Source organism: Entelurus aequoreus, linkage group LG07, assembly GCF_033978785.1.
Source record: "Entelurus aequoreus isolate RoL-2023_Sb linkage group LG07, RoL_Eaeq_v1.1, whole genome shotgun sequence".
NCBI classification, from domain to species: domain Eukaryota; kingdom Metazoa; phylum Chordata; class Actinopteri; order Syngnathiformes; family Syngnathidae; genus Entelurus; species Entelurus aequoreus.
Genome location: NC_084737.1, coordinates 16,022,669 through 16,035,891, shown reverse-complemented (window position 1 = coordinate 16,035,891; position 13,223 = coordinate 16,022,669). Strand labels below are relative to the sequence as shown.

The window sequence follows — 13,223 nt, the reverse complement described above, 5'->3', positions numbered from 1 at the left end:
CTCGCCGGCTAGAGTTACAAAGAGTGGGGGTCTTCGGGAAGGGGTATTTAGTCACTGTGGTCCGAGAGGACATCAGAAGAGTAATCAGGCCCATACTCTATCTCCTGGATGCTGCAGCTCCAGTCTGAGGCTTGCTGAAAGAAATAAAGCTTGTTGACGATTCCTCGTTGGCGTCTTTTTGGCTCATCACCCATCATACAACAAAGTCCTATTACTTTTAGGCACTTTCTTATAGTTCAGTCACAGACGGTGACTCCAGTTTCCTCCCATTCGTTCTTCATTTGTGCATTTTTCTGTTTTCAAGACATATTGCTTGAAGTTCTCTGATGTTTTCCTTGGTCTACCAGTATGCTGGCCTTTTCCAACCTTCCCATCTATTTTGTACTCGGTCCAGATTTTAGACACAGCTGACTGTGAACAATCAACATTTTGCGACGCTGCGTGAGGATTTACCTTCTTGAAGGAGTTTGATGATCCCCTCCTTTGTTTCAATTGACAGTTCCCTTGTTGGAGCCATGATTCATGTCAACCCACCTGGTGCAACAGCTCTCCAAAGTGTGAACAGACTAATGAACAGATTGTGATGCAGGCGTTAGCTTTGGAAATTGAAATTCATAGGGTGGTTCCATCATGTTTTGTCAGATTTGAGTGAATCCATTTTTTTTTTTACTCTGCTTGATCTAAAAATGAAACTGTTCCCGACTACCACAATTTATATTCTAGATTAATTTGTTTGTTGTTACATGTCTGTTATCTCCTTTTTTCTACAAAACCAAACCATATGAACATCGTCCACGTCTGCTGATGTCACCATTTTTGCCAGGGGTCGTACCAGGACCACAGATTCAATGTACTGAATAGACTACGCAGACCAGACGGACAAGTTAGCAACTCCATCCCTAGACGTGAACTGACCTTCACCAGACTTCCGGAAATCATTTTGTGCATCGTATGTGAGAAAACCAAACCGTGTGCAGAGTCTGCTTTTTCGTTTTCATGTTCACTTCAGGTTTTCGATGCCACCAACACCACACCAGAGCGCAGGGAGCTCATCTTCAGCTTTGCAAAGGAGAACGGCTACAAGGTTTGTTTAGTCCACACGAACACGGCTCCGCAAACCTAACAATTGCCTTGTAACACGACATGGCTCGTTCAGGTTTTCTTTGTGGAGTCCATCTGTGACGATCTTCAGATCATTGCTGAGAATATTAAAGTGAGTCGGCTTCGCGTGTCTGTGCACATAATCTGGACTAGAACTGAACATTTTTAAAACATTTTTTTTACATAAGCAAGTGAAGCTGAGCAGTCCCGACTATGTCAACTGCGACAAAGACGAGGTCGTGGCCGACTTCCTGAAGAGGATCGACTGTTACAAGCAGACTTACGTGGCGCTGGACGACGACAAGGACAGGTAGCCTCCGCAGTATTTTGTTTCTTATCATATTAGTCAGAAAATAATATTTCACTTGCTTACAATAGCAGTGTCATTGATTAAAAGCTGCAAAAGCAATTAAGAGGGAAATATACACAGTTTACTTATCAGATTGCGTTGTCATTTGGGTCGTTCACAGCCACGTAAACAGCCAGTGGGGGGTACGCTATGTAGGAACTGCAAAGATTACGATATACTCTGATGTTACCATGAATTGATTTACGTGGACCCCGACTTAAACAAGTTGAAAAACGTATTCGGGTGTTACCATTTAGTGGTCAATTGTACGGAATATGTACCGAACTGTGCAATCTACTAATCAAATCAAATCAAATCAACTTTATTTATAAAGCACATTTAAAATTTACCACAGGGGTAGCCAAAGTGCTGTACAATGGGCAGGTTAAAAATAATACAAGAACCGAGCAAACACAACACAACACAAACAGAACACGATAAAAAATAAATAAATAAAATATAAAAACATAAAAACAGGTTCACAGCATGTGTATTATGGGGCGCCATTGGAATAAAAGTATGTTTTTAAGAGAGATTTAAAAACAGGAAGAGAGGTGGCTTGTCTAACACTCAGAGGTAGGTCGTTCCAGAGCTTGGGAGCAGCAGCAGCGAAAGCTCTGTCACCTCTAAGCTTCAGCCTTGTGTCCGGGACCGTCAGTAGCAGCTGATCTTAGGGATCGGGTGGGGCAGTAAGGCTGAAGGCTTATAATACAAGTTTCAATCAATCAATCAATGTAATAACTAAAAATAAAAAGATATGAGTAAAATGTAAACATATATATATATATATATATATATACACACTAGGGTTGTCTCGATAGCAATATTTTGGTACCAGTACCAAAATGTATTTCGATAGTTTTCTAAATAAAGGGGACCACAAAAAATTGCATTGGCTTTATTTTAACAAAAAATATTTGGATACATTAAACATTTGTTTTTTTATTGCAATTCTGTCCTTAAATAAAATAGTGAACATACTACACAACTTGTCTTTTAGTAGTAAGTAAACAAAGGCTCCTAATTAGTCTGCTGACGTATGCAGTAACATATTGTGTCATTTATCATTCTATTATTTTGTCAACATTAAGAGGTACAGGCTATAAAAAATACTTATTCTACTTGTTCATTTACTGTTAATATCTGCTTATTTTCTGTTTCAACATGTTCTATCTACACTTCTGTTAAAATGTAATAATCACTTATCATTCTGTTTGATACTTTACATTAGTTTTGGAGGATACCACACATTTAGGTATCGATCCGATACCAAGTAGTTGCAGGATCATACTTTGGTCATAATTAGAGATGTCCGATAATGGCTTTTTTTGCCGATATCCCGATATTGTCCAACTCTTAATTACCGATTCCGATATCAACCGATACCGATATATACAATCGTGGAATTAACACATTGTTATGCCTAATTTTGTTGTGATGCCCCGCTGCATGCATTAAACAATGTAACAAGGTTTTTCAAAATAAATCAACTCAAGTTATTGAAAAAAATGCCGACATGGCACTGCCATTTTTATTATTGAAGTCACAAAGTGCATTATTTTTTTTTTAACATGCCTCAAAACAGCAGCTTGGAATTTGGGACATGCTCTCCCTGAGAGAGCATGAGGAGGTTGAGGTGGGCGGGGTTGGGAGGGTAGCGGGGGGGTGGGTATATTGTCGCGTCCCGGAAGAGTTAGTGCTGCAAGGGGTTCTGGGTATTTGTTCTGTTTGTGTTTATGTTGTGTTACGGTGCGGATGTTCTCCCGAAATGTGTTTGTCATTCTTGTTTGGTGTGGGTTCACAGTGTGGCGCATATTTGTAACAGTGTTAAAGTTGTTTACACAGCCACCCTCAGTGTGACCTGTATGGCTGTTGACCAAGTATGCCTTGCATTCACTTGTGTGTGTGAAAAGCCGTAAATATTGTGTGTTTGGGCCGGCACGCAAAGGCAGTGCCTTTAAGGTTTATTGGCGCTCTGTACTTCTCCCTACGTCCGTGTACCACTCCGTACAGCAGCGTTTTAAAAAGTCATAAATTTTACTTTTTGAAACCGATACCGATAATTTCCGATATTACATTTTAAAGCATTTATTGGCAGATAATATCGGCAGTCCGATATTATCGGACATCTCTAGTCATAATTGAAGTCCTCATGTGTCCAGGGACGGATTTCCTGAGTTTATGAATATAATATGATTCTCTTTAAATAAGAGAAAAAAGATATCGATGTAATCATAGTAGTATCGAGTAGATACGCTGTTGTACTTGGTATCATTACAGTGGATGTCAGGTGTAGACCCATCCATGGTGTTTGTTTACATTCAGGGGTGCTATCTTTTGATAGCGGTGATGCCGGTGAGCTATTGTATCCTCCTACGGTGTGTAGTGAAGCATGTTAAGCTATTCCTCATCCTGCAGGCATGATATTTGTAAGAAACTCACTTTGTCGCCATGGAGGCGAGGATTGTAGCTAAAACACTGCTGACTGCGGATGGATATTAGCTGCTAACTAGCTAGCTATGTCTTAAAGCAACTCTTCCTGAGGGCGTTTCAGTGTTATAACTTCACCTTTATCTTTAGTTTTTACACCAAAATGCATCCATTCTCCCTTTTGTGTCTACACACTGTGTCTAGGGATGATGCTCGAACCCGGTTTTCCCGGTTGTTCGATAAGAAAAGAACAGAGTCCTCGGACTCGAATCCCTTCTTGAGAACCGGTACCCGTTATCGAGACTACTATAGTAAAGAAAAATGATAAATAATGATAAATGGGTTATACTTGTATAGCGCTTTTCTACCTTCAAGGTACTCAAAGCGCTTTGACAGTATTTCCACATTCACACACACATTCACACACTGATGGCGGGAGCTGCCATGCAAGGCGCTAACCAGCAGCCATCAGGAGCAAGGGTGAAGTGTCTTGCCCAAGGACACAACAGACGTGACTAGGATGGTAGAAGGTGGGGATTGAACCCCAGTAACAGGCAACCCTCCAATTACTGGCCCGGCAAAAAGAGTTGGTTCTTTATTCGAATCCCTGGGAACGAATCCCAAATGGGCAATGTTATGCCCATTTGATTGTAGACTCTTACTGACACCTTGTGGCGATATGAAAATACTACGCATCATTAGTCTGGCCACTTCCGGGTTGGCGAGTCAGTTCAGTTCATGAGACAATTGAGAAGTAGAAAGTGGTTAAATTTAAAACTAAGATGTTTATTGAAAAACGATTTTTGTGCACTGTTTCAATGGACGATTTGAGGACTTAAAATGGCTGCCAGTCGTGTATTTCCACCACCGAAATAGTTTCAACACTCAGAAGTATTTGTTTGATGATAGTACTGTATATTTGTGTGAAGCTAATATTTACATATTGTGTATTAAATTTGAGTATGTTAATTGAATCACATAGCTTATACATTTGTCATGGTGTGTATTTCAGTTTTTTTTTTAAATAAATAACAGTCCAGTGCAAGACAAAAGTAAAGATAGGAGAAGACAAAGCAAGATCAACAACAATATAGAGCCTAAATGGATTAATCTGCTTTGGAACTTTATTAGACGTCTTGGTTTGTTTGGTAGCTGTCTGCCTGTGTGTGTAGTTAGTATGTTCCAATAGCAGCAGAAGTGCACTTTTTGGAGAGCTGTATTATTTTCAGTCTTGTGCCCAAGGGACTGAAAATCCCACTTAATATACTTTGGGTAACAACAGTCAATATTTATTTATTACATTTTTTTAGGGGGGTAACAGTCAATATTTATTTATTAATTTTATTTTATTCTTATAAAATAAAAGTGAGCTTTTGTTAAACCAAATATTGTGTTGTTTTCCATATACAACAACCTATCTGGATTCGATAAGAGAATCGATAAGGAATCGGTTCGATAAGAGGATTCGATAATTGGCTCGAACTGGATAATTTCTTATCAATCATCCCTAACTGTGTCTGCTTGTAAGTACTCCGTGTGTGTGCGCTGCCGAACATGCTCCTCTGCTCCTAAAACCAGCAATGTCACGACATGACGTCATGCCCGAGAACCGGTACTTTAAGTATAGCACCGTTTTTGATGCATTAGTACCGCGATACAATACTAGTACCGGTATACCGTACAACCGTAATATATACCCATATATTTTTTTAATGTACTCATGTTCAGGCATGTGATTACAACTTAATGAAAAAGACTGAAAATAAGCCGGGGGCCGCAGGTCAATTTGTGTCTCTTCGACTTCCTCTCCACTTCTAACTGCTCCTAATGCAAAAATCATAAAGAGTATAAACGATGTTTATTCTATTAGCCAACTTCCTGTATCTGAATAGGCATTTGTGACTTATAGCATGAAATAACAAATATCTTGTTTGTTTCAAAATCATTAAACTATTCAATGTTGAGCTGTAAAGAGTATAAATAATGAACAAAATGTCAGCTACTGTCTTGTTGACCAATGAAGATGAAAGGTAGCATTTAGACTACCCTGTAGCAAAAGTCATCATGTCTGTTACATACATGTGTGTTCTTAAATGTATATTCCACCTCTTCCAGTTTTGATTTGGGCTTACATGGTAAACAATGAATGGTTTTATCCAGACGCATACATTTGTCCAAATGTGTCTTGCCCTCGTCTTAACCAATCGTGACTCATAGTAAACAACCAACCGATCATGGATGTTCTTATACGTAAACCAACCAATCATCATTGATGTTTCCCGTATACGTTGTCCCCTTCCCTTGGAATTGCTTTGATTTTTTAAGTTAATAATTTTTAATGGAAAACAGTAGTTTTTACCACCGGATGATCAAAAACCGTACTCATTACGGGAAAACCGGAGTTGCTGGTAGGTATGGCAAAGAGACGGATCAAGATTTTAACACACATTGTAGGTCGGAAAAAACGGAAAATATTTTTTAAAAATTTCTACAAAGATAAAAAAGACGTTGCTTGGATGGCAACATATGTTGCTCCAAAACCTGTATGTACTTTTCAACATTAATGGTGCCTTCACAAATGATTAAGTTACCCATGCTTTGGGCACTAATACACCCCCATACCACCACAGATGCGGGCTTTTCAACTTTGCGCCTAGAACAATCCAGATGGTTCTTTTCCTCTTTGTTCCGGAGCACACCACGTCCACAGTTTGAAATGTGGACTCGTCAGACCACAGAACACTTTTCCACTTTGCATCAGTCCATCTTAGATGAGCTTGGGCCCAGCGAAGCTGGCGGCGTTTCTGGGTGTTGTTGATAAATGGCTTTGGCTTTGCATAGTAGAGTTTTAACTTGCACTTACATATGTAGCGACCAACTGTAGTTACTGACAGTGGTTTTCTAAAGCGTTCCTGAGCCAATGTGGTGATATCCTTTACACACTGATATTGCTTTTTGATGCAGTACCACCCGAGGGATCGAAAGTCACAGGGATGGCTGCTTACGTGCAGTGATTTCTCCAGATTATCTGAACCTTTTGATGATATTACGGACCGTAGATGGTGAAATCCCTTAATTCCTTGCAATAGCTGGTTGAGAAATGTTGTTCTCAAACTGTTGGACAATTTGCTCACACATTTGTTCACAAAGTGGTGACCCTCGCCCCATCTTTGTTTGTGAACGACTGAGCATTTCATGGAAGCTGCTTTTATACCCAATCATGGCACCCACCTGATCCCAATTAGCCTGTTCACCTGTGGGATGTTCCAAATAAGTGTTTGATGAGCATTCCTCAACTTTCTCAGTTGTTTTTGCCACTTGTGCCAGCTTTTTTGAAACATGTTGCAGGCATCAAATTCCAAAAGAGTTAAATATTTGCAAAAAATAAAGTTTACCAGTTCGAACATTAAATATCTTGTCTTTGCAGTCTATTCAATTGAATATAAGTTGAAAAGGATTTGCAAATCATTGTGTTCTGGTTTTATTTACCATTTACACAACGTGCCAACTTCACTGTTCTTGGGTTTTATAGATGAAACTGCTTTTTAGCATAACAGAGCTGAAGTCGCACACGGTGTTTGTCGTCCCGACAGGAACTTGTCCTACATCAAGATCTTCAACGTGGGCAGCAGGTATTTGGTGAACCGGGTCCAGGACCACATCCAGAGCAGGATCGTCTACTACCTCATGAACATCCACGTCACGCCGCGCTCCATCTACCTGTGTCGCCATGGCGAGAGCGAGCTCAACCTGGTGGGTCGCATCGGAGGAGACTCGGGGCTATCGGCTCGCGGCGCCAAGGTAAATAACCTCACTTTGCGTTGGTCAAGGGGTCTGTCTCGTTAAGACTTGATCTCTGGTCAGTTTGCCAGCGCTTTGGGAGCGTACCTGCAGAAGCAGTGCATCAGCGAGCTGAAGGTGTGGACCAGCCACATGAAGAGGACCATCCAGACTGCGGAAGCTCTGGGGGTTCAGTACGAGCAGTGGAAAGCTCTCAATGAGATCGATGCTGTGAGTAGAAACCAGGCAGACATTTTTACTCTGTTCCTCCCCTTGGTGGCTTCATGCACGTTCATGTTGGTGTCCTGGTCCATGTTGGCTTTCAGGGGGTCTGCGAGGACATGACCTATGAGGAGATCCAGGAGAATTATCCCGAAGAGTTTGCACTGAGAGACCAGGACAAGTACCGCTACCGCTACCCTAAAGGAGAGGTGAGCGCCGTACATCGACAACTTTTCACCTCAGTTCTGTTATTTTCTTTACATAATTTTATGTACCTTTATTATACCATAATTATTTCATATTTATTGTACCACTAATACACCGTGTTTGTATTATATTTAATTTAATAATGTATAGTATTTACATAATTGTATGCATCGTATTACTCATATTTACTTCATATTTAATGTATCACTAATAGACCATGTTAATATATTTACTAATGTACAGTACTGACATTTTATGTACCTTTATTATACCATAATTTACTCATATTTTATGTACTACTAATATACAATGTTTACATTAGATCTAATTTACTAATGTACAGTATTGACATCATTTTATGTACCTTTACTATACCATAATTAGTTCATATTTATTGTACCACTAATACACCATGTTTATATTTAATTTACTAAAGTAGAGTATTTACATATTTTTATGTATCTTATTACTCATATTTACTTCATATTTAATGTATCACTAATAGACCATGTTAACAATATATTTACTAATGTACAGTATTTACATCATTTGATGTACTGTTCTTACCCCATATTTACTTGTATTTAATGTGCCACTAATACACCATGTTTACATATTTAATTCACTAATGTACAGTATTTACACATTTTATGTACCTTCATTGCCCCATATTTACTTTGTATTTAATGTATCACAAATACACCATGTTTGCATTATATTTAATTCACTAATGTACAGTATTTACATGATCTTATGTACCTTTATCAACCCATTTTTAATGCATCACTAATATACCATGTTAACATTAGATTTAATTCACTAGTGTACCCTATTAACTTAATTTTGAATGTACCACTAATATATCATACTTACCTACCTCCAATGTACCATATTCACGTTACATTAAACACCATATTTACATAATGTACCACTAATACACATATTTACATCATATTTATATGATGAAATTATTTACCTATGTTCCATATTTACCTCATATTTAATCTAATGTACATTATATCATTTTTATTGTACCTCCAAACACTATATCTACATTATATGTAGTTTACAATATACCATATTTACACGCTTCGATGTACCTCAAATGTATAGTATTTACACCACTTTAATTTACTAATGTACCCTTTTAGACAGTTTTATGTCGCTCTAATATACCATATTTACACCACATTTTAATCTACTAACATACCAAATTTACATATTTAATTGACTAATGTACCTTATCTATATTTTAATGTACCTGGTATATACCATATTTAGAGATGTTTAATGTCACTATTAATGCATATTTACATTGTTATTTACATAAGTTCCACCTTTATCTAATGTAGCTTATTTACATAATTTTAGTGTATTTGTAATATACAATATTTACACACATTTTTAATGTAACTAATATACCATATTTACATAATATTTAGTGTACTAATGTACCATATTTACATTTTAAATTTACTAATGTACCTTATCGCTTATATTTACATTACATAATGTAATTTACAATGCACTATATTTACATCATTCAGTTAACCATTAAAGTAACATATCTAATGTACCTCTAACAGTATGTTTGTACCTTATTTATGTAATTTACTAATGTTCCATATTTGCATCACTTTTAATCTAGCAAATTTAGATAGTTAAGGATGGATGGAATATACTAATGTACAATGTATACATTATTCAACATACTGTACCTCTAATGCTCAGGTGTCAAACTCAAGGACCGGGGGCCAAATCTGGCCCTCCACATTATTTTATGTGGTCCGCGAAAGCCTGGAAATAATATGCGTTAATAAAATAGTAAATTTTTTCTTACTAAATGTATTTTTTATTTCTCTTTTGACATTAAAAATCTTTTAAAATTCAATATTATCAAAATATTATATTATCATGTATTCCAAAAATATTTTTTGTTAAAATACAGATAAATATTGTACTTAAATACCTGCTTGACTTATGATTTCAAAGCAAATGACCAATCAAATTGTAGACTGTAAAATTGACAATAGATTTTACGGTTAAATTCCACCGACTGAGTTTTTTTTTACCGTAAAATCACTTTAACTTTTTTCCATATACAGTAAGACACTAAAACATTAAAAACAAATTAAAAAAAACTTTAGAACAAGATTTTTACGTTTAAAAAAAAAAACTGGCAACTCTGTTCCCTAAATTTTACCGCTAAAAACAGTGGTATTGTTTTTCCATTCCATTCCATTTATTAAATTTTTTTATAAACAGTAAAAAAAACTCTGCCGACTGAGCTGCCAGTTTTTAAAGTAAAATGTAAAAAATTGTTTGCAGCTTATGTAAAAAAAATATATTGTTAATGTATTATATATATACATGTTAGTGTTGTCCCGATACCAAAATGTATTTTTAAAATTTTCTAAATAAAGGTGACCACAAAAAATTTCATTATTGGCTTTTATTTAACAAAGAAATCTTAGGGTACATTAAACATATGTTTATTATTGCAAGTTTGTCCTTAAATAAAATAGTGAACATACAAGACAACTTGTCTTTTTGTAGTAAGTAAACAAAGACTCCTAATTAGTCTGCTGACGTATGCAGTAACTTCTTGTGTAATTTATCATTCTATTATTTTGTCAACATTATTAAAGATAAGTGGTAGAAAATTAATTATTAATCTACTTGTTCATTTACTGTTAATATCTGCTTATTTTCTGTTTTAACATGATCTAGCTACACTTATGTTAAATTGTAATGAACACTTATTCTTCTGTTGTTTGGATACTGAACATGAGTTTTGGATGATACCACAAATTTGGGTATCGATCCGATACCAAGCATCATACATTAGTCATATTCAAAGTCCTCATGTGTCCAGGGACGTATTCACTGAGTTTATAAACATAATATGAATAAAACAATTCAAAAAAGATGTTGTGATGCCAAAATATATTGATGTAATCATAGTAGTATCGACTAGATATACTCCTGTACTTGGTATCATTACAGCGGATGTCAGGTGTAGATCCACCCATGGCGTTTGTTTACATTTTGACGCCGGTGAGCTACGTTGTGTAGTGAAGCATGTTTAGCTATTCCTCGTCCTGCATGGATGATACTTTTAAGAAAAGCACCTCTTACTGAGGGTGTTTCAGTGTTATAACTTCACCTTTATCGTTAGTTTTTAAGCCAAAATGCGTCCATTCTCCCTTTTCTGTCTACAAACCGTGTCCGCTTGTAAGTACTCAGTATGTGTGCGCTGCCGAACATGCTCCCGTGCTCGTAAACCAGCAATGTCACAAGTGACGATGACGGGGGCGGGGTTCTGGTACTTTTTAGAGGCGGTATAGTACCGTACAACCCTAATACATGTACCGTAGTTTTCGAACTATAAGGCGCACCGGATTATAAGGCGCACCTTCAATGAATGGCATATTTTAAAACGTTGTTCATATATAAGGCGCACCGCATTATAAGGCGCATAGAATAGACGCTACCGTAGAGGCTGGGAATACGTTATGCATCCATTAAATGGAGCTGCGCTAAAGGGAATGTCAACAAAACAGTCAGATAGGTCAGTCAAACTTTATTAATAGATTACAAACCAGCGTTCTGATAACTCTGTTCACTCCCAAAATGTATAAACAGCTGTTTTATTATTTTCCCCGAGGTAAAGTCAGTGACGTGGTGTTTTGTTTATCTTTTAACAACAGCAAGGTATAACATGTGCAACATTTATATCACATAGTGGAGGGGAACTTTTCCCTGATTCAAAAAACATGTAAAAAACAATGATACTGTTACGGTAAATCAAACGTTAGTGCAATCGCAATATAGTAACACTCGAAATAGTGCAGAGCAATAACCATATATCAATAACTCAACATTGCTCAAACGTTACTATCACACAACACAACACACAAAATAAACATGTAAAGCTCACTTTATGAAGTTATTCCTCATCCACGAATCCCTCAAATTCTTCTTCTTCAGTGTCCGAATTAAACAGTTGGGCGAATACGGCATCCAACATGCTCCGTCTCGCCGAAGTCGTCATTAATCGAGTCAGTGTCGCTGCTGCTCTATTCCCGTGTTCTACTGCGTGACTGATCGTCTTAAGTTTAAACTCTGCGTCGTAAGCGTGTCTCTTAATAGGAGCCATTTTGGGGTCTTTACATAAACAAACAAATGGAAATGAAACAGCACGCCTCAAGCAGTCATATATCCCAGCATGCACCGCGCTCTTCTTCTTCTTTTACGGGGGGAAATGAAGACGGGGGAAAATGAAGTCGGAGGCTGCTTACCGTAGTTGCGATTGATTGATTGATTGAAACTTTTACCTGTTGGAGGCTCAATATTGGTCCATATATAAGGCGCACAGGATTATAAGGCGCACTGTCAGCTTTTGACAAAATTGGAGGTTTTTAGGTGCGCCTTATAGTGCGGAAAATACGGTATATTCATTTATTACTCATTGTTAAAAGCGGCCCTCTGAAGGCAACCATAACTGCGATGTGGCCCTCAATGAAAACGAGTTTGACACCCCTGCTCTAATGCATCATATTTACATCATTTTAATGCATCTCTAACAGTTACTTGAAGTGACTGATGTACCATATTTATGGCACACCTAATGGTGAATGTACTGTGATTGTGTGCGCGCGTGCTAACCAGTCTTACGAGGACCTGGTCCAGCGCTTGGAGCCGGTCATCATGGAGCTGGAGAGGCAGGAGAACGTCTTGGTCGTCTGTCACCAGGCGGTGATGAGATGCCTGCTGGCGTACTTCCTGGACAAAAGTGCAAGTGAGAGCAAGTTAACTGTGATCGCCACAACTTGTGTTGTGTTTGTGGACTTATGCGCGCGTTGTGTTGTGTCAGACGAGCTGCCCTACCTCAAGTGTCCTCTTCACACCGTCCTGAAACTCACACCAGTGGCTTACGGTGAGTCATTTATTATGACCTACATATCTACAGTATGTCCATGTCAAACCTTCCTAAAACGGTGCCATCATGGCACAGGGTGCAAAGTGGAGTCGGTCTTCCTGAACATCGAGGCTGTGAACACGCATCGAGACAAGCCGGTGGTGAGTGACCACATTTGTTTGTTTTTGGGTTTTAACTCCAGGAGGCTTTTCA

At 37.8% G+C, this 13,223-nt stretch overlaps 1 protein-coding gene across 1 annotated transcript in view; it reads left to right on the top strand.

Annotated features, from left to right (window-relative positions):
- The window catches only part of si:dkey-96f10.1 (6-phosphofructo-2-kinase/fructose-2,6-bisphosphatase), a 31,944-nt gene that overhangs the window by 14,199 nt on the left and 4,522 nt on the right, over positions 1 to 13,223 (top strand). The window contains exons 5-13 of the mRNA XM_062052695.1: positions 1,010 to 1,084; positions 1,157 to 1,213; positions 1,290 to 1,411; positions 7,474 to 7,681; positions 7,745 to 7,891; positions 7,987 to 8,091; positions 12,761 to 12,890; positions 12,966 to 13,028; positions 13,107 to 13,171. Coding sequence (XP_061908679.1) covers positions 1,010 to 1,084; positions 1,157 to 1,213; positions 1,290 to 1,411; positions 7,474 to 7,681; positions 7,745 to 7,891; positions 7,987 to 8,091; positions 12,761 to 12,890; positions 12,966 to 13,028; positions 13,107 to 13,171 — 972 coding nt within the window. The remainder of the gene's footprint in view (positions 1 to 1,009; positions 1,085 to 1,156; positions 1,214 to 1,289; positions 1,412 to 7,473; positions 7,682 to 7,744; positions 7,892 to 7,986; positions 8,092 to 12,760; positions 12,891 to 12,965; positions 13,029 to 13,106; positions 13,172 to 13,223) is intronic.